General features: G+C 31.9%; 1 protein-coding gene and 3 long non-coding RNA genes across 4 annotated transcripts; all 4 read left to right on the top strand.

Moving 5' to 3' along the window:
* Window positions 1–1,837: 1,837 nt before the first annotated feature.
* On the top strand, window positions 1,838–4,703 carry LOC145141198 (uncharacterized). The gene is made up of 3 exons (XR_013722491.1): window positions 1,838–1,940; window positions 4,236–4,416; window positions 4,648–4,703. It is a non-coding gene; the product is annotated as an uncharacterized LOC145141198 (long non-coding RNA).
* A 188-nt stretch (window positions 4,704–4,891) lies between these two features.
* Window positions 4,892–5,281, top strand: LOC145141197 (uncharacterized). The gene is made up of 3 exons (XR_013722489.1): window positions 4,892–4,914; window positions 5,023–5,110; window positions 5,186–5,281. It is a non-coding gene; the product is annotated as an uncharacterized LOC145141197 (long non-coding RNA).
* A 113-nt stretch (window positions 5,282–5,394) lies between these two features.
* LOC145136203 (uncharacterized) lies at window positions 5,395–5,935 on the top strand. The gene is made up of 3 exons (XR_013720296.1): window positions 5,395–5,479; window positions 5,562–5,700; window positions 5,825–5,935. It is a non-coding gene; the product is annotated as an uncharacterized LOC145136203 (long non-coding RNA).
* Window positions 5,936–11,590: 5,655 nt separating this feature from the next.
* Window positions 11,591–14,778, top strand: LOC145138808 (uncharacterized). Its single transcript, XM_079072830.1, has 2 exons — window positions 11,591–12,612; window positions 13,086–14,778. Exons 1-2 carry the CDS (start codon window positions 11,787–11,789, stop codon window positions 14,732–14,734), a joined length of 2,475 nt encoding a protein of 824 aa, XP_078928956.1. The 5' UTR covers window positions 11,591–11,786; the 3' UTR covers window positions 14,735–14,778.
* Window positions 14,779–25,063: the final 10,285 nt, after the last annotated feature.

Here is a 25,063-nt window from a genome sequence, read left to right as displayed (position 1 = left end):
AAGGAATATTTCCTTTTGAAGCACACCATGCTTTTTGCTTTCTTCTCCGACACCTGAAAACAAGAAAGTAGATTAAACAAATGTGTTTTCGCATTCCATTTGTTACTTGTGTATTGGAAGTTGAATCTTGATGAATTTAAATTTAAAATGACAAAAAGACCATATTACCACTCTGTTATTGCACCCATCAACATCGATCTTGTTTCCCAAAACAACAAATGGAAAGTTTTCTGGATCAGAAAGTCTTCCTTCCAATTATTAAGACTCTCAAATGACTTCATCACATTCACATCATGCACAAGAACACAACAATCTGCACCACGATAAAATGCCACACCAAGGCTTTGGAATCTTTCCTGTCCAGCTGTGTCCCATATCTCTAACAAAATCAACCCCCAAACCCTATAGATTTCAATAATGGATGCTTACAAACTTATAATAATGGCGTGATTTCATGGACGTTTGTAATGAATCAGACCTGTAAAGTGAAAAGCCTATCTTCAAATTGTATCTCTTTAGTTAAGAAATCAGCTCTGATTGTAGCTTTGTACTGATTACTGAACTTTCTGTTCACGTATCTGAATTCATATCATTAAGGCTTATTGGGGTTTTTGTGTACTTATGTTTGCTTCGAGATTTGGCTCCATTTTTATCTAGATTATCCCCTCTAAACATGTTTACCCAAAGTTCTTATGCGACTTTAGATTGAAAGAGAGAGTTTTGTTTCTTAAAGCCGAAGGTTTTTCAATCCTTTATGCATGAATTGCAGAATGAAAGCATAGTGGATTATGATTTATTGTTGTATGCAGGGTCATTTTCTTCCCACTTTTCCTATTTCATGTTGTTGTTGCCAGAGGAAGATTCTCATTACCTGCACCATCAGTTCCCCATGTCCGTGATGTATTATCTCTTTCTTTTTCTTCCTTTTCATCATCATTTTTCATTCACTTTAATATGTAAGACTATAAGTATGAACAATCTGTATAAACCTTATGAACTGTGTCATTTCCATATCTTACATTATGCATCAGGGAATACTTTTTCTTTATCTTTTATGCAGTGGGAACCATGTCATGCAGTTGTTGCCACACCTTTGCTTATTGCATTTGAACTGCTTCTTTTCATCTATCTTGAAAATAGCCATGGTATGACAACATATGATATTATTATATTAACTGTTTAGAAAATAATACCATGTATATCGGTTATGATTCCATACTAATTTTGTTTTATGCAGTTACTAAGCCTCCACCTTTAAGCCTGCAGATTGTCTTCCTTCCTCTGTTGGCATTTGAAGTAACCATTCTGATAGATTTTTTCCATCTTTCCTTTACTACAGGTGTACCATGAGTCAGACAAGAGGAGAACCAATCAATAGTAGTCCTGCATTTGAGAATATAAGTGCATGTGTTTCAAGGAGCTGATCAATAATATTCCTGCATTTAATTTCTAAATTGTCTCATGTACTAATGATTATATGCTTGAACCATTCGTCCTTTATTTTTCAGCTGTTGTGAATTTAAAGAATTTAAAGAAACATTTTCATGCTACTTGATAAATTAATTTAAAGAAACAAGAAAATCTTTTACTTTTATTATAGGTGCTTCACTTGCTGTTGTTGTGGATGCTGTCAGAAAAGGTGCAACTGCATAAGGCATGACAATTACAGACTATGTTTGGCGTGGACATGATCCCACATCTTAGTAAGACTGGACCTGCACTTGACCTTTTTAAAGCTAAATTCGAGGTAATGCTATTAATTTGAATACCTTTTTAACTTCACACAAATCTTATTTCTTCCATTCTTTTCATTTTTTTATAAATACAGGTTGTTATGGATGAAGCAAGATCTGAACAAGCTGCATCCATGACTGAATTTCATTGGCTAGGGCATAAATTTCCAATATCAAATGCCAAAACTCGCGTTTCCATTTTGAAAGGTTAGTTATCATTTATCAGTCTTTAGTGCTTCCGAGGGTATGTCTAATTCTTCGATTTCCCGATTTACCCTTTCAGCTATAGGTGCTGTATTAGGGCAACGTACCGTTGAACGCAACCAACTGTTTGTTAGTATTGCAAAGAGTAAAAGATAAATTAGATTACACATGTCAAAGAGTCTCAATATTGATAACTGTTATGTATGGTCTGTCAACACTTTACCACCCATTTTTTTAAATTTATAAATACGTAATGTATTAAATATGATTATAAAGCTATACTGTTATTGTTGCTATAGCTTAATTTATTCTATTCAATAGGACAATTTAAGATGCTGTAACTACTTAATTGACCTTAGGTGTAGTTGATTTATTTGATTCGGCCAACCTTTTGACATCATGCCTAATTGCCTATAGTTTTATTTAATTGGACCTTGATTACTTTAATCTTGAAACTTAAAAGAGGAAATATTAATAAATTAAATAGTTTCTTATTATACAGTTACATATTTCATAACAAATAATAATAAGATAACGGAAATAGGAATTTCCTAATAAATAAATAAACAATAACATAACATTTAGCTATTTACCTCAAATAATATTAAAATTGTCAATTGTTAACTGAAACAGGTAATCCCTACTAAATATGGCAATTGAAAACTAAAATTTGCAATTCCTAGATCCTAATAAGTAATAATGTAATATCAACTCAAAATTCTAAAAATAAACATGCTCAATAAATAGAAAATAAAATTTTAGTTTTTTTGGTTAATAAACATCCTCCCTAAATATCTCACGATTTCAAAACTAATCAAGCCGCTCTAATCATCATAAACCAAGGTTCTAAAAAATTTGTCATGGCGTGCCATGACTCTATAGTTAGTACTTGACAGTACGTTTTAATAAAATGTCATCTTAAGTATATACAAAATTGTTGGCTTAGGTCACCTCTTAATAATGACGTTTCTCACCACGAGGTCACCATTAAATGAATGACGTTTCTCACCATGTGATAAAAAAAAATGAAAAAGTTACAAAACCTGAAGAACTTGTAAGGTTGTATGATCTTCTTTTACAGGTAAATAATCATTCATTCAGTCTGAAATCACCAAATTCGATGAGGGGCATTATTATGAATACTAACAAAGACCCATACAAAAACACATATACATAATGATATAGTTTTAAGAGCAATTTATAGCAACTTTTGGCATTACGTAAATATTGTGCAGAAAAGAGCATTTTCAGAGCAATTTATAGCAACGTATTTCCGTTAAATGGACATTTGTATATCAAGTAAAATAGACTAAAGCGAGCACATTTTGGTCAAAATGAGATAGTTTTTGGAAAGGTCAAATTGACAAAAATGCGGCAATTTTGGCATCAGGTCAAAATTGTGCTATAAAAATAACATGGAGCCTACAAAAGGTGATTAGGGGAATTTTATTAACTTTGGCAAAGTTTCAGTCTGAAATCACCAAATACGATTAGGGGCGTTTTAGTAATTCTTGCAAAGTTTCGGTCTGATATCACCAAAATCGATCAGGGGCATTTTAGTAATTTTGTCGAAGTTTCAGTTTAAAATTACAAACTATGACAATGGGCATTTTGTAAATATATTACACATGGTATATTGATATTATTTTCGATATCATACCATATTTATGAAAATATTATATATTTATTACATTTTTTCCTTATTCTACAAGCTTTTCAAATTTACAGTTTTTTATATGGTAATTATTAACTTAAATATGGTATGATTTTATCTATTTGTGTACTTATATTTGACATGGTATACTGATATTATTTTGGATATCATACCATATATAAAACATCTTTTAAGTATGGAAATGATATTACATTGCAGAATCTTTATGTCATATCAGCATTAACCAAATTTATATTTCCCTATATTTTGTAAATATATTAGACATGGTATATTGATATTATTTTCGATATCATACCATATTTATGAAAATATTATATATTTATTATATAATTTCCTTATTCTACAAGCTTTTCAAATTTACAGTTTTTTATATGGTAATTATTATCTTAAATATGGTATGATTTTATCTATTTTTGTACTTATATTTGACATGGTATATTGATATTATTTTGGATATCATACCATATATAAAACATATCTTAACTATAGAAATGATATTACATTCCAAAATCTTTATGTGATATCAGCATTAACCAAATTTATTTTTCCCTATAAATATACTGTCTACGATTTTTCATTACAAATCAAAATTCTCTCTAACTAATTATCCCCTTCCATTGCAGATAATAGTATTCCATGGCAGCTAACAATGCAGATCAGGTCGTCTTTGATAAGGTTGCTGAAATCAACGCATCTAAAGAGTCTTGGAACATACGTGTTAAAGTCGTCATGCTTTGGAAGCCGACCTATATAAACAATCCTAATATGGTCGCAAGCCTGGACATGATTTTAATTGACCAGGAGGTACTGTTTTTACACACTTTATTTTTTAGATTATCAAATTCTTATGTTATTTCTATTCAAAAAAATTTAAATTCGATTTTTGTTATGCTTTTTTACTTCTATTCATACAATTTTAATAATCAACTTTATTATTTTTAATAATAAACTTTAGTCTATGTAATGAAATCTCTTATTGTTCCTTTTTTTTAATACTTTTTTTTACACTTTTTTATCTTTCATTGTCACCTACAGGGAAGTAGAATTCAAGCAACAATAAAAAAAAATCTTATTCCTGTATTTGAATCCCTATCGATGAAGGAGCTGTCCGGGAGATCAGTAACTTCGCTATGGCTAGCAATGAAAGCGAATACATGCTTGTTCCTCATAAACATAAAATCAATTTCTACAAAACCACAAAAGTTCGTGTATCCACTGATTTTGTTGATACAGTAGATCCTTATCATTTTATCTCTTTCCCAGATTTGCTAGCCAGGAACTTTGACACTCGTGTTGCATTTGGTATGTTATGTTGTTAGTTTAACTTATTTCTATACTTCAATTTTTAATGTAATACACATTTGGATTATTATTACTAATTTATTACATTTTTTCACATAGATTTTCTAGGTGAAGTTGTGTCAACTGATCCCATGCGAGTCATTGTTGAGTATGGAAGAGAGAAAAGGTTAATGAATCTGGTTGCTCAGGATTTAAGGTACACATTCGTATTATTATTACACATTCCCCCGTTTATATTTATCTTTCATTAATAACCACCATGCATATTTAGTGGTACGAGAATTGCAGTCGCTTTGTGGGGCAGTTTTGCAATGAAGCTGAATACTTACATTTCACAACATAATAATGAGACTGCTCCTGTTATTATCTTGCTACGTTTGGCCAAACTCAAAATTTGGGGTGGTAAGTATTTTTTACAACAAATTATCATTTCAACTTCAAAGTAATTACTGACAATATTATTTTACTTTTTTGTTGCAAGTCAGCCTCAAGTTGGTAATTGTTTGTTTGGGTCTAGATTGCATATAAATGATGATATGCCTCAGATTTTGGAGTTCAAATCAAAGTATGTTATTTACCATAGTTAACACATTTATCTTACTAAATCATTACTTTTGTTGAATAACCTCACTTTTTTGTATATGTAGTCTTAATGCTTTGGATACGAATGTTGAGTCTTCTAGCCGTACATCCCAGCTCAACTCAGATACTGTTGTGGCTAATCCAGAGGATTACTACCTCCGTTTTCAGATAAAAAACATTGATGAAATTCCTGATTTTAATGAGGTTTACTTAACATTTTTATATAACAGTTTCCGCACTCTATTATTGTTTTGATTTTATATGTACAATTGATATGAAATAATATTTTAATATGATTCCTTTTTTTTCCTATATATGAAACAGGAAGTTGGTTTAACCATTATCGCTACTATCATTGGTTTTGATATGGATGATGGTTGGTATTCATTTTATTGCCGTGATTGTTCTAAAAAAGTTACTAAAAATGATGATGATGTTGATGCTGGCCCTTTTCACTGTGATGGTTGTAGATTTGTCTCAGATGTATTTGGAAAGTAAGTAATTATTATCTCTTTGACTATACATGTATTTTACTTTTTTCATATATTTCATTGTGTATGTCAAGCTAAATATAAGTATTATGTTATAATTTTTAGGATTAGGATAGTAGTTCGTGTGCAAGATGAAAGTGGGTCTTCTTCGTTTGTATTGTTTGAGCGTCATGTAAAAGATCTTATTCATCGTGGAAACCAATGGTTGATGGAAAAAATAGCTAAGGTTTGATAAAATATCTCCGTTATTTAAATGATTGACATATATGATTCTTCTTCTTTAACTTTTCCAAGCATTTTATAATGTAAATTAGGATCAAGGGCGACAACAGATACCTGATGAGTTCAAAATTCTTCTAAATAAGAAGTTTGTCTTCAAAGTTCAGATATCCATGTTCAATCTGCAGAACAACTATCGTGCTTACACTGTGCATAAGTTAACTGATGATGAAAGGGTTCTTGCTGAGGTGACAAAACGGTCACCAAATCATCAACATCATAATATAAATGATAATGGTACTCCTATTAACAAGCCAAATAAGGTTGGTAACTATCTCATATATTTCCAAAGTCAAACCCTGTGCCCTCTCTTCAATATATTTTTCTTTCATTTTTCATGACTTTGTGCAAATATGTTATGTTTTGTTTTATATTTTTCTTGATCGATATTTATTATTTTCTGTTTTCTGCAGGAAAATACTAATTATGTGCATGATGACAATCTTGATGTTGTTGACCTTGAAGCTGTAACACCATCATCGAGTACGGGGAAGCGCCCTATTGAGATTGATGCCAACACTGACTCTTTGGAGTGGTCTTCTTCAAAAACTCGTGCTGTACGGGATACCTTGAAGATCCCAAAGTTAGAAAAGTTGGACTAATATGAAGCCGCCCATCAAAATTTTACATATCATCTTCGATATGTTTATAGACATTTTCTTTTTAATCTTTTGTGTGTCGCATTTTCAATTGTCTGTTTATTGATCTTTTGGTTGTTTTTAAAATTTTATTGAGTTTTTATTTGGTGTGTACACAATGATAGAATTGGAGGTTATGACAATTTCAAGTTATTGAACTCTTTTGATTTAATGCATATTTTCTTTCTTTTTTCTTTCGTTCATCATTTGATTTCATAAATTTATTATATATAAATATAAATATATATATATATATATATATATATATATATATATATATATATATATATATACACACACACACACACACAGACACACATACGAAAATTAATAATTTTTTTTTTATATATGCTAATTCACCTACTTTTATTTGTCTAAATGGAATTTAAATTTTATTTGCATAAATATACATCGTTTACATATGGTAACAAAACAAAATCATAGTGTAAGTATTCAAAATGTATTTTTCTATATTTTATTTATTCCTACCATAATTATATGCATGCTTTACTTTTTACCTAATTCAAATCCTTCTAATATTCAGTTACCTAATTTAAATATATATATATATATATATATATATATATATATATATATATATATATACACGAAAATTTATATTTTTATTATATATGATATTCCACCTACTTTTATTTTTTAAAGTCAAATTTAAATTTTATTTGCATAAATATGCATCGTTTTCATATGGTAACAGAATAAAATCATGGAATATGTAATCAAAATCAATTTTCTATACTGCATTTATTCCCTCCATAATTATATGAAGACTTTATTTATTACCTAAGTTAAACCCAACTAATATTTCATTACTTTATTTAATTATATGCAATATTTATTTTTTACCAAATTTAAACCCTTCAAATATCCAGTTCCCTTATTTAAAGTGTTAGAAATCATCATCATCACTATATATATATATATATATATATACAGAGATATGACCAAGAACGTACAAATTATCAAACGTATTGAAATGAGTGACATTTCAAATGCTTCGGGAAAGAAAAAACCTACAAGGTTTGTTACTAATGTTTCACCCAACAACACTTCCCCAACAACACCACTGTCTGACATCACAAATGGTAAGATTCATATTTAAGCATTCTGTTTATATTTGAAGTGCTTAAATGTTTATAATGTTCAATTTGTATAACTCATTTCTCTTTATATTTCCTTTGAGTTTTTGATATACATACCATTGTTCCTTAGTGAATGCATCATCTTCATCCAATGCTCTAAAAACATCATCACATTCAACATTACAAACAATATCCCACAAAGGTACATTTTCTTATATGTTATGCATCTTTCATATTACACTTTCGTTTTTATATTTGCTTATCTATTGTACTATTAATATTTTTTAATATTTCTCCTCCGTTTATGATACGAATCTTCATTTCAGAAAATAATTTTTTCATACCACCTAATTGTCGAGTTGCTCGAAACCTTTCCGAATTACCTAAGGCTACCCCGTCTCATAACATCATACAACCGAATGTTCAATCCACATTTATTTCCTCAAGATCGCCACTTTCACAGCTAACCAATCAAGGTAAAGTATTCTTAATTTCTTTTATATTATATTTACATCCACTTCTTAAATCATATAACGTCAATTTTAACTTCCCAATATATAAACTTTTAACATTTAATTTTTAATACATATATGTCTATAATATCTAATTTGTATAACTATCTTTTTTAATACATATAGGTCTATAATATCTAATTTGGGTAACTATCTTTTTCCTTTAATATCTTATTTAATTTAATGTTTTATATATACTTTTCCTCTTTAGTTCATTCACCCTCTTCATCGAATGCTTTGAAAACACCATCATCTCAGACAATGCAAAGAAATTCTCACAAAGGTACATTTTGTTATATGTTATGTCTCTTTTGTATTGCATTTTTTGTTTTTTTATTTGCTTATGTGTATTAAATTCATATATTTTATTTATATATTTCGCTAAATTATCATACAAATTTTCATTTTTCAGAAAATAGTTTCTTCATACCCCCTAATTGTCGAGTTGCTCAAAAGTTTACCGAATTACCTCCAGACTTTTCCAACAACCAAGATACAATTCAGCACAACACAACTCATTCAACAACAACGAAACGGAAACAATTTAATACACAATATATTCCATTTTTTGAGTTGAATGAAGATTTCGTTGAACCTTCAGGTACCCATATTGTTCAACTTGATCGTTTATCTGTTAATAATGATCAACTTCATCATTCAGTTGTGTTATTATATATTTTATTCATACATACAGTTACACATTTTTCAGTTGGTACCAGCGTTAACTATAAAGAAAAGAAAAAAAGAGGCAGACCAATTTCTACAAAAAAGAAGACACAAATATGTATTCCTTCTACTTCAAATGCTCAGAATGATGTAACCGGTAACAATCATAGTAAATATATCGGAATAAGCAAAGGTGTTATATCCACACCATAAATTATTTGTCATGACAAATAAAATGTCGTTACCCTATTACATTTAAAGCATACCACAAATATAATTTCGTAAATTTGTTTATTTATTTATAGATTATTTGGATTCTGGAGATGCTGTATATGTTTGCTCAGTATGTAAAGCTAAGGTGTGGCAGGGAGAAGCAATTCGAGGAAATAAGGATTTAAAGAAAACATGTTATTCCATTTGTTGTTACAATGGAAAAGTTGAACTACCCAGTCTGATTCACCCACCTCAGTTGTTGCTTGATTTATATAGCGGTCTTTCGGAAAAAAGTCAAAACTTTATACAGAATATACGTCGATACAATATGATGTTCGCATTCACATCTATGGTTGGAAAGATTGATCACACCGTTAACTCAGGAGGTGGTCCTTATGTTTATCGAATGCATGGCCAAAATTATCATATTGCAGGCAGCTTACTTCCCGAAGAGGGTGAATCACCAAGATTTTGCCAGTTGTACATGTATGATACAGATCATGAGGTTCAAAACAGATTCAAATCATGCGAGTGTGTGAATACCCTATATTATATAACTCCATTAGTTATATATATATATATATATATATATATATATATATATATATATATATATATATATATATATATATTACTACAAAAAATTTATATCCATTATTTTTTTTATTATGTTATTGTAGGTCTAATAAGAAGAAAAAGACCACATCTAATGAGTCCATGGCAAATCCGTTTTCTCTTGAGTTCTGGACTATTCACGAGTTGATGGGCTTATTGGATTTCATTAATCCACTGGCTAAACAATTTAGAATGGCACGTGATCGCTTTGGTTCAAATCCAACAGAGCGTATTAGGTTGAAATTGATTGGGTCAAGAGAAAATGATGGTGGGCAGTATAATCTTCCTACCACAAATGAGGTAGCTGCCCTCATTATAGGTGACATTGATGGGTATGATTCAAGGGATATCGTATTGGAAACGCAAAGTCGACAACTTCAACGTATTAATGAGTTGCATCCTCAATATCTTGCACTTCAATATCCTTTATTATTCCCTTATGCCGAAGATGGATTTCGAGTCGATATACTACATCGTGGTGTTGAAGATCCAGAATCTGATGGACGAATAAGGTTGACCATGCGAGAGTTTTTTGCTTATCGTATACAACAGAGAACCGATGAAATATCATTGATATTACGTTCAAGAAAACTATTCCAACAGTTTTGGTTGATTCGTATACAATGGTTGAAAATGAACGACTTAGTTATATTAGGTTTAACCAGCCAACATTACGCGTGGCACCTTATCGCAACTTGGCCCAGGCAGCTGAAGATGGCATTGAAGATGCTTCTTTGATGGGAAACCGTATTATTATACCATCTTCTTTTACTGGCGGCAGCCGTTACATGCAACAAAACTAATTAGATGCGATGACTCTGGTTAAGTGGTTTGGTTATCCAGATCTTTTTTTAACCCTTACATGTAATCCTAAATGGCCAGAAGTCATTAGATTTGTTGAAGCCGAGAATCTTAAACCGGAAGACAGGCCAGATATTCTGACACGAATTTTCAAAATTAAATTTGATTCATTAATCAGTCAATTGAAGGATGAAAAAACTTTGGGTGAAGTCGGTGGAGGTATCAATCTTATATATTTTTTACTCATTAACATTATAACTTTTCGATAATTTTATCTTTTAACCCTGGTTGCTTTCTTTGCTCACACAGTTGTATATACGATTGAGTTTCAAAAGAGGGGCCTGCCATATTGTCATGTATGTCTGTTTTTGGAAAAAAATTCTAAAATTCCAAATCCCGAAGACATAGACCGTGTTATATGTGCTGAATTGCCAGACAAGGATAGTGAACCCGATTTGTATCAGATTGTTTGTGATAACATGATACACGGACCTTGTGGCAACGATCAACCATTTATGCCGTGTATGAAAAAAGGCAAATGTTCAAAACGATTTCCAAGGGAATATACCGATCATACATATATTGATGAAGATGGTTATCCTATTTACCGGAGACGTAACGATGGAAATAATGTCCTTAAAAACGGTGTTTCTTTAGACAACAGGTATACACAAATCCTTTTCAATGATTTACTAAATTTTAATTCTTTAAATTTGTTTTGTTTTTATGAAATATATTATTATATGTTTAAATACATAAATATCAATAAACAACTTAAATTAAAATGGTACTAATATTTTATTTTTAAACGGATAATGTAATCTATAAAAACATATTACTCATTATATATGTTTTCTTATGTTCTTCCTATGTTAACCTCAAATTATCATTTAATGTTGTTTATGACATTTTTCTTGATTTTTCATAAATGTTGTTCCATATAATAAGATCCTTCTGAAACAATATCAAGCTCACATGAATCTAGAGTGGTGTAACCAAGTTGGATCGATAAAGTATCTTTTTAAGTATATTAACAAAGGACCGGATAGGATAACAGCATCTATTGTTGATCCAACAAAAAAGAAAAAACAACAGATAGAAAATAACGACCATGACGAAATTGGTGAGTTCTATAACTGTCGTTATATTTCCGCATGTGAGGCATGTTGGAGGCTTTTTGGGTATGATATTCATTATCGAACACCGTCTGTCGAAAGGTTGTCATTTCACCTCGAACACAAACAACCTGTTGTTTTTAAACCAAACCAACATCTTAATCAGGTTGTTTCTAAACCGACTGTCGCTGCTTCTCAATTTTTAGCTTGGATGGAATGTAACAAGCATGATGAAGATGCACGGAAGTTGTCATACGTTGAATTCCCAACTAAATATGTTTGGAATAAATCAGATAAGATATGGACAAAAAGAAAAACCAAGTCCAAGGCACTCGGTCGATTAAACCACGTTTCTCCCAAGGCTGGTGACATTTACTACCTACGGATTTTGTTGAACAAAATCAAGGGTCCTACATGCTATGAAGATATCAAGACAATTAATGGAATTGTACATGACTCTTACAAAGATGCTTGCTATGCTCTTGGTCTATTAGATGATGATAGAGAGTACATTTCGTCAATAAACGAAACACATCATTGGGCCACAGCTTCTTTCTGCCGGTCTCTCTTTGTTATGTTGATTACATCTGATAGTTTGTCAAGTCCTGCTCATGTTTTTGAAGAGACATATCAATGTCTTTCTGATGATGTCATTCACGTTCGTGAACAAGAAATCGGCGTCAGAGGTAAATACACTAATTTATAGTTATTTTTTATTCAAACTAATTAATTTCTTCTTGAAAAGAAAATCAATTAATTTCAACTTTAAATAAAACGGATAAAAACTAATTAACAAAAGGTCATATTTAAATGGTCAGGAATTGCATTTGTATTAATTGCCCTAAAATTTCGTTTTCCCTTACATTTTAATTTGATTCCAAAACAACCCAATTATTGTTCATATACAAATGGTCCTTGGACGGAACTATATTGCTTAAAAATGACCTTTATGAAAATATTTGACATAAAACATAATCAACAATTATTTTTGCCATTTTCACAAAAAATTGTTCGTTTTCCATCATTTATACATTATGCATGTAAAACTGACAAAAAAGCAACTCGCGATTACATCATTTATAGTCGTTATAAAGGTCTTAACATAAGCCATTTACATAGCTATAACTATATTTAATTTCGTTGTTTATTTTTTTTTCAGGCCTGAAGTTAAAAGAGGATGCAATTTTCAACCTTACGTTGTCATACATCGAGAAATCATTGAGCTGTGGATTGAGTTTGAAGCAAATACCAAATATGCCGTTTCCTGATCATAGATACATTCAAGAGTCATGCAATATGTTAATTCAAGATGAGCTTAACTATGATCCTGCTATTATTGAAGTTGAGCATCAAGATTTGTATTCCAAATTAAATGTCGACCAAAAAAATGTTTATCACACCATTATGAATGCGGTTAACAACAAACAAGGTGGTGTCTTTTTCCTTTATGGTTACGGAGGAACCGGAAAAACATTTGTTTGGAAGACCTTGTCTGCTGCTATTAGATCCAAAGGTGAAATTGTTCTCAACGTTGCTTCAAGTGGAATTGCAGCACTATTGCTCCCTGGTGGTAGGACAGCGCATTCAAGATTTATTATCCCAATTAACTTGACCGAGATTTCATTTTGTTCTATCGCGCCAGACAGTGATCTTGCTGCACTACTGAACAAAGCGAGACTTATCATTTGGGATGAAGCTCCGATGATGCACCGTCATTGTTTTGAAGCATTTGATAGGACACTTAGAGACATTATCCGTTCATCTGACAGGAATAAAGCGTTTGGCGGCAAGACCATTGTATTTGGAGGTGACTTTAGACAAATTCTTCCAGTAATACAAAGAGGTAATCGTTCGGATATTGTGCAGGCATCGTTACATTCATCAAGATTATGGAGTGAATGTACAGTTTTATGTTTAACGGTAAACATGAGGCTTCAGGTTGGTTGTCGAACTAATGATTTGGATGAGACAAAAGCATTTGCAGAATGGATTCTTAAAATTAGTGAAGGTAATATTGGTGGTCCTAATGATGGTGAAGCTGAAGTTGAATTTCCAGAAGATGTTATCATTCGCTCTACAGGTGACCATATTCATTCAATTGTATCGACCATTTATCCTTCTTTTGAAAACCATATTGATGACCCATCATATTTTCAAGATAAGGCTATTTTGGTTCCTACAAATGAAGAAGTTGATGCTATCAATGACTACATGTTAGGATTGATGAAAGACGAAGGGAAAACTTATCTGAGTTCGGATTCTTTATGTGAGACAGAGTCAGCAGATTGTTTTGAGGAATCAGTTTACTCTCCGGATGTACTGAATGCTTTTAAGGCATCTGGAATTCCCAACCATAAACTCACATTAAAAACAGGTGTTCCGGTCATGTTGCTTCGTAATATTGACCAAACCAAAGGTCTATGCAATGGTACAAGGTTACAAATAGTTAGGCTTGGAAAACATGTCATTGAGGCACGCATTATAGCTGGTAGATTCTTCAATGAGACTACTTATATACCTCGCATGAAGTTAACTCCGTCTGATAAAAGAATCCCCTTCCGTTTTCAGCGGAGACAATTTCCCGTAGCTGTTTGTTTTGCCATGACCATTAACAAGAGTCAAGGGCAGTCATTATCAACTGTTGGATTGTATTTACGTAGACCCGTCTTTACTCATGGTCAGTTATATGTAGCTGTATCTCGCGTGACAAGTAAAAAAGGCTTGAAGGTACTCATATGTGATGAGGAAGGTCGTCAAACCAATAAAACAAAAAATGTTGTATACAAGGAGGTCCTTCAACGATTATAGATAATCATACATTTCTTTTTATTTATTTAGACATATCAATATAATCAATAAAACGACGTGTCTTTATGTTACTTTATCATATTTAATTTTATTGTGTACGTTTTTTATGATATCATCTTAAATAATCGGGGTCCTTGATTGTGTTTTCTTTATATGTTTTACACCCTTAAATCAAATGTGTTAATTTAATAAACATATGAAACAGTCCAAAGTCTAAAACCTGCAAAAGACAGCTTTTTGTTTATTGAATAAACAATTATTTTCCTTTGTTTCTTATAAGTAAATAAATTCATATTATTGGTAACGTACATTTAAAATTCATATTATTGGTAATGCAGGGGAACGCATAAATAAAATACAAATATATATAAATATTGAAGAATAATTATAAAAAAATCAGGATTATTGGTATTATTGAAATATGTAGAAAATACAGTGAATCAAGAAACATACAATACACAAAACTTTCACAAACCCTGATTTATCATGCACCGATTCAACTATTGCCCGAACTTCTACAATTCTATGTGCAATGGTTGTCATTTAATGAAGGCACGATTTTTAGCTCTAAATTTCAACATAATCAGACTTCAACATGTTAGTAATTCTTTTTAAAAAAACAGGATCTTTGAAGCTAAACAAAGATATATCTAATTAGAATACATAATTGAATTTAATCAATACTTAATTAGGTTGAAGCAAAACCACACCTATGTCAAGCACCCTTGAAAACTGAAATGATTGGAATGTCAAATTAAATTAACCATAGCTTTTTTTCTGGTTGGTCCTCCCTATTATATACCATACATGAAAACAAACTCGTGAGAAAATGGGTTCCAGTAGTATAAGCCAAAAGGGTGAGAAAGAAACATGTATAAGGATGGAAATGTAACTTTATGCTACATTATCATTTTTTACAAAAATATTTATTATTCTTCTCTTTGGTAGCTTCCATTTATTGATGTTCTTCCTCATTTACACAGGGAACAGAAATGTAACTTATTCTAATAATAGTAATAACTGAACCTGCAGATGTTCCTCTTGCAAGTCCTTCATTAATGGCACGAACTGGAACCCATAAAACACTCTCTATATTACTTGCCCAATCAGGCAACTCTATGCTACCATTCTTCAAGGTTAATTTCGTAATTTCCTTAACAAAATCATTATCGTTCTTTTTATCCTCTAATCCGTATTTCTCCATTTCAATGGGAAATGACTCTTCTATCCTCAATCCAGGACCAGTATCAATATGTAAAGCAGCTCCTTTTAGGGAATAATAAATTGGTTTGACAATTATACCCACCCATTGAGGCTCATTCATTAACAATGCAGACGACACTGCTGCAGCAAGATCAACAAGTGCCCTTGGTTTGAACACCTAAAGTTAATAAACAAAACTTAGCCACATTATAATATGAAATTTGTAAAATGACCAATCTACCCCTGTAAGTACATCATACTTTAGAAAGAAACAACCCCAAAAAAATGTTGGATACATAACAACCTACTTTATTTCCACCGAACATCATACATCTGAGTGCCCATTTTCCATGATATTTGACAGGTGTATCGCCAACTGTATCTCTTTCTTCTTCCCTAACAATCATACATTGGTATCCGAGTGCCCATTTTCCATTTTCCTGTTGCTGACTCACTGAGTCCCTGACTGGCACCCGTTCATACTACTCTCCGAACCTCCGTCCTCCATTGTTGCCGTCATCTTCGCCAATTTCACTGTTTTCTGTTATTCTCCACGTCTTCTTTTCTCTTCAAAATTAGATCTTCAAGATCAGGTACGTTTTTTTCTTTTGAAAACTCTGTCTTCATCGTCTTCACTTTATACACTGTATTATTGATTATTGAATCAGGTTGTAAGTTTTAAGTGATAAATAACAAACATATGTGAATGTTCCTAAAATATCTAGGGTTAATAATGTATTCGTATGAAAAACAAGTTATTTTCGTTTTTAATTTTAATTCATTAATATCATATTAAATATAAATATTTATATATGTTGTTTGTTTTTAAATTTTAAATTGACGTGTTTGAATTGTATTTTTTTTAAATTGTAGGAACTTGTGTTTGTAACTTTGTATTAATTTTTTTGTATATCTAAAATGAAAAGTCTACTATTAAAAAATTTCGGTTATCCGATTTTAAAGATGTGGAGGTCTCATCATTTTTATATTTAACAAAACTTTAAATCAAATAAAAAAATTTAAAAAAAATGCATCGTTAATTTAATATTTACCATCATTTTACATTCGCAATTAATGCTTTTGACTCATTTTCAAACTAATATTTCGTAGCCTGCATGGAGGGTAATTCATTTTCTATATTTCTTCATATATTTTTGCAATCTTAGGTTCGGGTTATATATATATATATATATATATATATATATATATATATATATATATATATATATATATATATATATATATATATATATATATAACTTCAAACAATATTTGTTTTTTGTCCAGATAAATGGCTCAAACCACAATTGCTAATTGTAGCAACTCTTCGTCATCGATCATCTACTCCGAAAATGAAGATTTCCTTCATAATTTTGATTTCAATAGTATTGCTGATCTCCAACAAGTACATCAGGTATATATAAATCACTTTCATTTACAATATATAAATTATGAGAAATTGGTTTTGTATTATTTATATCTTATTCCTTGATTATTATTATTTTATACTAAAATTTAAACTTCCATTAATATTTTTTAGGAAAAAACTTTAATTGTTGTCGGTACGATTAAGCAAGTATGTGCTGAAGGGGAATGGTACTGTTATACTTGTATTAGATGTCAACAAAAAGTCGTGAAACAAATTTTAATCCATCATGATCAGTCTCAAGATAAAGAAGTTTTTTATTGTAACACTTCAAGCTGCATAAACAAAGTCATTTCTGTTGTTCCCAGGTTTTGAAACTTATTTTATAAATATTATTATATTGTTCTGTTAAATTATATAAATTTATATTACTAAATATGTTTACATCAATGCTTTCAGTTTTAAAATCACCATTATAGTGGAAGATATTACCGGTTCGGTGTCACTTACTTTATATGATTCTGACACAAAGAAGCTTATAAGAAAAAACACACAAGAGTTGGTTCATGAGTTCTATAAGGTTATACATATTAACTTCATTTACATAAAACAAAATTATTATTTTGTATATCTATTTTTATAAACATTCTTTTTTTTGAGGTTGGTAATAATGAAATTTATCCATCTGCTCTAAATATACTATTGGAAAAAAAGATGGCGTTCAAAATTCAAATTACACATGACAATTTGAATAACAAAACAGAAGGTTATGCTATCTCAAGGATCACGTCTAACAATACAATCATTGATGAATTGGAAAAAATATTGAAAATGGATCGGGTAAAATTCTTTACCCTCAATGCTACAAACAGTATACTTATTATCAATTAAAATCATATGTCATCAAATATTAAATTTTAAGTTTTTCTAATATTATTATCTTATTATTTCTTTCTTTTGCAGTTATCGTTATTGACTTCTGAACTAATTATTGAAATTCTTTCACGAACATCATTACAAACATTTGCTACTGTACGTTGTACAAATACATATTATGGAAATCTAACATACAACAACTATGTTCTTCATAACTACAACCGTAGAAATAATGTGGTTTGTGGAATTATCGTTCAACAAAAAAACCATGGAGAAATATAGAGCGTCAGTTTCTTCCGTCTTCTGGTAGCAACAATCATGGCATTAATTGGCTACCACATACTTGTACTATTTTAGCATCATCATTGTGTGGACTCCTTCTTGTTGAATCCTATGATCCAGATGAATACGTTTCAAAGATTTTATTTGTTATCAAACCAACGACTTCAGATGCCAAATGGATACCTTTTCCGACCTCTGAATACACTGCAACAAAGTTTGCTTTGGTAGTTATCAGTTCGAACCCGTTACATTTCAAGGTCATTCGATTGTCATACACAAAGCCATCGTAAGAGTTTATATGTAGTACATTTTATGTTATTAATTTACTTTATGATTTACTTATATGTTATTTTATTTGTAGTGATATGCCTAAGGAAAAAGTGGACTATGATTACTACAACATAGAATTGTTTTCATCTACTACATGGCAATGGAGGGAGTTTCAAAATATCCGGTTACCATCATCTGTTTATCCTGTTTCATCTACTACATGGCAATAGAATTGGAATATCTCTCTATAAGTGGAGATAGTTCGTGGGCTATTTGGATTTTCATTCACAATCGGTGGGTTAAAGTAGATGTTAGTACTTACAATGAAAGTGCACATGAATGGTGGGATTATAGAAACAATACCCTCTATTTCTTTAAAGGAAATACGATTGAGTATGTGGTTCCGGCACATCATTCTCAACAAGTTTTTTCAATCCGTTCTGATTTTGATACAGTGACTATGCCAAGTAGATAGTAGTGATTATATATATTTTAATTTGCATTCGAACATAGTTTTTTTTTTTGTAATGAACTATTTTAATATTTTATATTATTCTATGATTTATTACTTTTTTTTATTTATTCTTTTAATTGTTATGAAATTAAAATAGCTATTGTAATGTATGTTAATGAATTTAAAATAGCTATGGTAATCTACTTTTAATTGTCATGCTTCCTATGATGTAATATATGTTTACAATTCTATGTTTTTTATATGCTCCCCGCGTTTAACGCGGGTTATAATCTAGTTTATTATTTATTTTATAAGCATTCGAGGAGTAAAATATTCGGTTGTTGCCAACTTTCCATAATTAAACATTTACCTCTTTACGATTCTAATTAATCCGGACACTTTCCTTCCCTTTGACATTATACACTTATGTAGGTCATGTATTTAACACCCCAAATTTTAAGAGGCATATAGGAATGCCAAGGTACATAAAAGGGGAACAAGATAGAATGTGGCATACGAACACTTGCAAACAAGAAATGGTTTTTGGATGTGAATTTAAATCCTTAAACTAAGGTTGTAAATATTAAGCAAAATGTAAGAATGCTTAAAATGCGGGTTTTGGTTAATACATGAAACTTATTAGCGAAATGAAGAAAAGTGAACATGTGAATAATTACAAGGAAATGGCAATGAAATCCAGTTTTTAGTGCACTGTATAAGTAATTTAGTTGTTCCTATATGGATCAACTAAGAATGAAATGCAAAAAAATAAAAAATAAAAAATAAAAAAAAAATAAAAAAAAAATAAAAAAACCTAGCTTTTTGGACTTGAAATGGAAAAGTTATGTCAAATGGAAGTGTTAAGGGTTTTTATGAGATGTACCACTTGAAAAAAACTACGGAAAACCTTGGTTCGGAATCAGAAATCTTGATGCTCACACATAATGTTAAACCAAAAACAAATAGAATGTTAAAAAATAAGCTTTTGGAACTAAAATGAAAACAATATTATGTATAGAATGTAGATACATGAATAGGTTGAGTAATAAAATGTATATGAAATGATACATGGAACTTTCTTTGGCAATCGAGTTTATGTACCTGATTAAGTATTACCCTGGTTCCAATAGGCGGTTAATACAATTAGGTACCCAGGTCAAAAATAATTAGGATGTTGAAATAAGGAAGTTACGCATGGTATAAGAATGGGTATCACCAATAACAATCGGTCCGAGTTGACCAATGGTGAACCCCGAAGCGCCTTTCATAAGTCGAATAGCTGCCGAGGGAGGGCTCACACATACGTAGTAGGTATAATGGCATGTCTAGCTTGATTCCATTTTGATTAAAGCCATGTTCTCGAGTTTTTCTAATGGAGAGGAACGGAAAGAAAGGGAAGTTGTCTTTCATTACCTTCCCTTTCCCTTAGATTCACCCCAAATGGGCTCGATATGAAAGATTTCATGAAAAATTAGTCTTTTCTTCCCCTATCAATCCTTCGTTTCCTTCTCTTTCCTCCTTAAAGCCTAGTTACGGAGTTCCACTTAAGGACGCAAAGGAACGGAAGTTGAACGAAACAGAAAGAAAAGAAGATAAAAAAAAAGGTTTTCCTTATTTTTGTTTAAGGAAGTGGGAAGGAAAGAAAGGATTTTGGTGGATAATTGTCCTTGAAAATTTTCCTCCAAAATTAGAGAGATTTGGTGGGAAAGAATCATGTTCTTATACATATCTTTTATTTTGACAAATTTTTCGTTCAACCCTACTATAAAAGAGAGCCTCTATATCATTCTCATGCCATCTACTAGAGAAGATATGGAAACAAGATTATATGTTGTGGCTACAATAAGAATTGGAAGACATTCATAATGTATTTCACGTACGCTACCTGACGAAGTTGAAGGGTGATGAGGTAGATACTAGAAGAAAAGACTCATTTAGGAACCGAAGGAAATTGTGGATGGAAAGACTATGAAATTGAGAAGAAAGATGATAGATATTGTACCGGTTGAATGGAGACTTCGCATCGGTGCAAATCTTACTTGGGAAACGAATTATGATATGAAGAAAAGATACCCACAAGTTTTTCAAGATCTTGCGATTCCGAGGACGGAATCGTCCTAAGATGGAGGTAATTGTAACACTTTACTTTTAGGGATATTTTTTATCAAATAAATAATAATAATAATGTTTAATTTGAATACAAAGAAATTCTTAGAAGATTAAAATGTTGTATTCAAATATTTTAATAGTTTATTAGTAGTTTGAAGGCGGGGTATCTTGGTGTCACCCTGAGGGATATTATAATATGATTAATTAAGAATAAAGATTTAAATGGTTTATAGCAATGACAAATTAAAAAAAGTCATTGTGTATGAAGTTTGAAAGTTAATAAGTGTCTACATGTGTATTGTAGGTGAAGAGGTGTAAGAAGAATTGTAGTGCAAGTGAAGTGGTAGTGTCTATACAACTAAGGTGAATTTATTCAAGCACATGTACTATAAACATACTATATAACCCTTTGGCGTTTTTCTTAAACTTGATTCTATGTGTTGCATAGTACTTGTTGCATCATGAAAGCCTATTTTGAAAAGATATCTAATTAACCCGTGTTGAATGATTTCTAAAAGTATTTTGTGAGCATCCTATATGTGCATTTCATATTAGGGTAGGTTGGGCTTGAAGTGACACTAGGCATGTATACTGGACCGCAAATGGAACACATCGGACCGGAAATGGAACAAATCGGACCAGAACCTGAAAAACCCACAAACCAAATAAGACATAAATTAAGAATCGAAAACCGGATCGAATACATTAACCAATCGTTCAGTTGTACTAAGAAATGTGCTATTTAAGAAAGCGTTCGAAACGGAACCGGACCATAACTAAAACCGAAAAAAAAGTGGAATAAGTCGTAAACTAAGAACCGAGAACCGACCAAATACTACTAACCGGTTCGCTTCCGGTTCCGGATTGGTTTTCGGTTAAAAATCCCTTCCCTAGGTGACTCCAAGGTACCAAAATCTATTATTATGCGTTGTGAGTGGTTTTATTTATGGATATTAATCACCACAATGCGTAAAGTGGTTAGATACCCTTTGAGTGGGCATGTGCAATGGTCCACAAGTCAACTAGTATGTTATTATGTTGGTAAGGTTGTACATGGTGGGTTTTGTACTAGCCACGAAGCCATGTATGACTGATACCATGTTATGTAGGGAGGGTTGTATAACCGATACGATGTTATGTGGACGTACAACCTTGTAGTATATTGTCGGATGGACATGGAAATTGGGTTTAGGATCATAGGCATTGCATTTCTACTAATGTTGTGAAACTAATATGTTGATATGTTTTCAAAAGTCAATGATATTACTTGAACCCGCTTTAAGGGTATTGGGATGTTTTGTTGATTTAAACTATTTTGGAGGTTCAACTCCAAGTATAGATGACTGTCATCATCCTTTACTATTGAAGAGTTGCACTCGGGTATTCTCACGAGACATTCTCACGCCTTATGCTATATTTTGACGTGTTAGAGATGAAGAAGGATGCTTGGTTATTTAGAAGATGATATAGATGTAATATCGTACTTTCAGTTATGTTTTGAGATCCATTGTAATATCCTCGCTATGCTTTAAACTAAATTTGAATTCGGACCAAATGCATATCCGCACATGTTTTAACGACTTAAACTCTCATTTTTGGATGAAAACTATATTTTAAGACCATTTTAAAATCACCATATGAGAGTGATGTTTTACCTACTATTGGCTATCCAGAGTGTTTCCATAAGGTTTGCGACAACTTGGAGTAACACGTCAAAATGGTCCTTCAAGAAGACAAGAACATTACCTTCTTCATTCGTAAAGAGAATAACCATTGCTTCAATAGTAATTTGTTCGTTAAGGAGTTTGTCTTGTACAGACTCTCAAGCGTCAACCATAGAGACATTTTCTTCATCTGCGACTTCATAAATCATCTCATCAGCTAAGGACAGTAAGATGGCAGACTGAACTTAGTCATATTGCCAAAAGTATAGACAAATAAATTTATCATAGTAGCCATGCCATCTGACCACGACCTCCCACTGATCTTTGGTGATGGGGAATTCGATAAACAAATACTATTCTCTCCACCGTGCTGCAGGAAAACGGCAGCACATAAAAGAATACCAATCCCAGACACAGCTAGATTGTACCGAGTCCAAATTCTTTTGAAGTTGACGAATCACATAAGGACATTTACCTTACCAATAACATTTATATATATATCTCTTGATTTTTTTGACACAACCGTGGAGTGGAGTATTTATCGGATTCTGTAAACCTATCCAATTTGATGATTAAATTTAGTGTTTTGGTGGACTGAAGGGCCTGATGCACCATGGTGAAATAGATCCCACTGCAGGAACAATGTGTGCAATTACTTCAGTGACCAATAAATGTTCATTTTCCATTCCTTTTCCTTCCAAATTGATTAATTATAGAAAATGGTGATATTTGTTCATGATTTGTTTTCAGCTTATAAATTGAAGACCTTTAATTTATGGATCCTGGTTCGATTTATGCTTGTGACATTAATTGCTACCAGCAACATTTCGTATACAAAAATCAAACACATTCTGTAATCAATATTTTAATGAAATACATGTATAAATGACCATACTATATAACTCTGAAAACAAATAAATAATCATCCAAGCTTCATCAGCATTCCACAGAGATCTAGGTACTAAAAGTAGCAGTTGTAAGGTGAATCAATAGACATCTAACTTTGCAAAAAGCATTACTTTATGGATGGGTAACGGAAGGGATAGGAAAATCCTTAGGCAACTCTGGCAATGTGGGCTTCGGAATGACGGGAAACGTGGGCTTTGGAAACTCAGGAACCTCAGGCTTTGGAACTACAGGAACATCAGGTTTTGGAACCTCAGGAAGCTCAGGCTTTGGAAGCACGGGAAGCTCAGGCTTTGGAAGAACAGGAATCTCAGGCTTTGGAACCACGGGAACCTCAGGCTTAAGCAGCACGGGAAGCTCAGGCTTAGGAACGACCGGAAGCTCAGGCTTAGGAAGCACCGGAAGCTCAGGCTTTGGAAGCACGGGAAGCTCAGGTTTAGGAAGTACGGGAATCTCAGGCTTAGGAATGACAGGAAGCTCAGGCTTAGGAAGCACCGGAAGCTCAGGCTTCAGAAACACGGGAAGCTCAGGCTTTGGAAACACGGGAAGCTCAGGCTTAGGAACCACGGGAAGGTCAGGGATCTCTGCAAGTTTACGTGCCTCAGCAATGATGTTCCCGCTAAATGATGCTAAGCTGACCGAAACAAGAATCAGGATTATGGAATTTAGGTGAGAACGTCCCATGGTGTTGCAAAAGGTAGATATTTGAAATAAGAAACTAAGAAGTTAATTAATTCGAGATGGCTTGAAATGGTATATGTGTTCGTTTGGATTTATATAGTGGACGTGGGATGTTGGGAATAGTGTTAAGTACGTGAGTTGGTAGGAATTTCTTAGATTTGGGAGAGTTAGCTCAACTTCTCATCTGTACATAAGAGTTGAGCTGTCTTAAGATATGAAAATGTGGGGATGAGACTTGGCGACTTTCCTTAGGAGGGTTTAATAGAAAGCATATTTGTTTATTTATTTGACAAGTGAAACATAGTAGGTTCTTCATGATGCAAAAAGTCGTAGGTTATAAATTTTAGTTATTGATAGTAAAAGTGGAAAATATAAACAGAATTTCTGTAATTCGATGAAATAAATTATATCCTTATTATTTGGTTCGAAGATAAGAATTCAAAGATCCACCTTAACTTAATTTCCTAGTGCACATTATTGACCAATCCAAAACAATTAAATTTTGGGCCAGTACACAA

This window comes from Lactuca virosa, chromosome 9, assembly GCF_052849685.1.
Source record: "Lactuca virosa cultivar CGN04683 chromosome 9, Lactuca_virosa_CGN04683_v6, whole genome shotgun sequence".
Lineage (NCBI taxonomy): Eukaryota > Viridiplantae > Streptophyta > Magnoliopsida > Asterales > Asteraceae > Lactuca > Lactuca virosa.
This window is presented reverse-complemented; position numbering and strand designations above follow the sequence as displayed.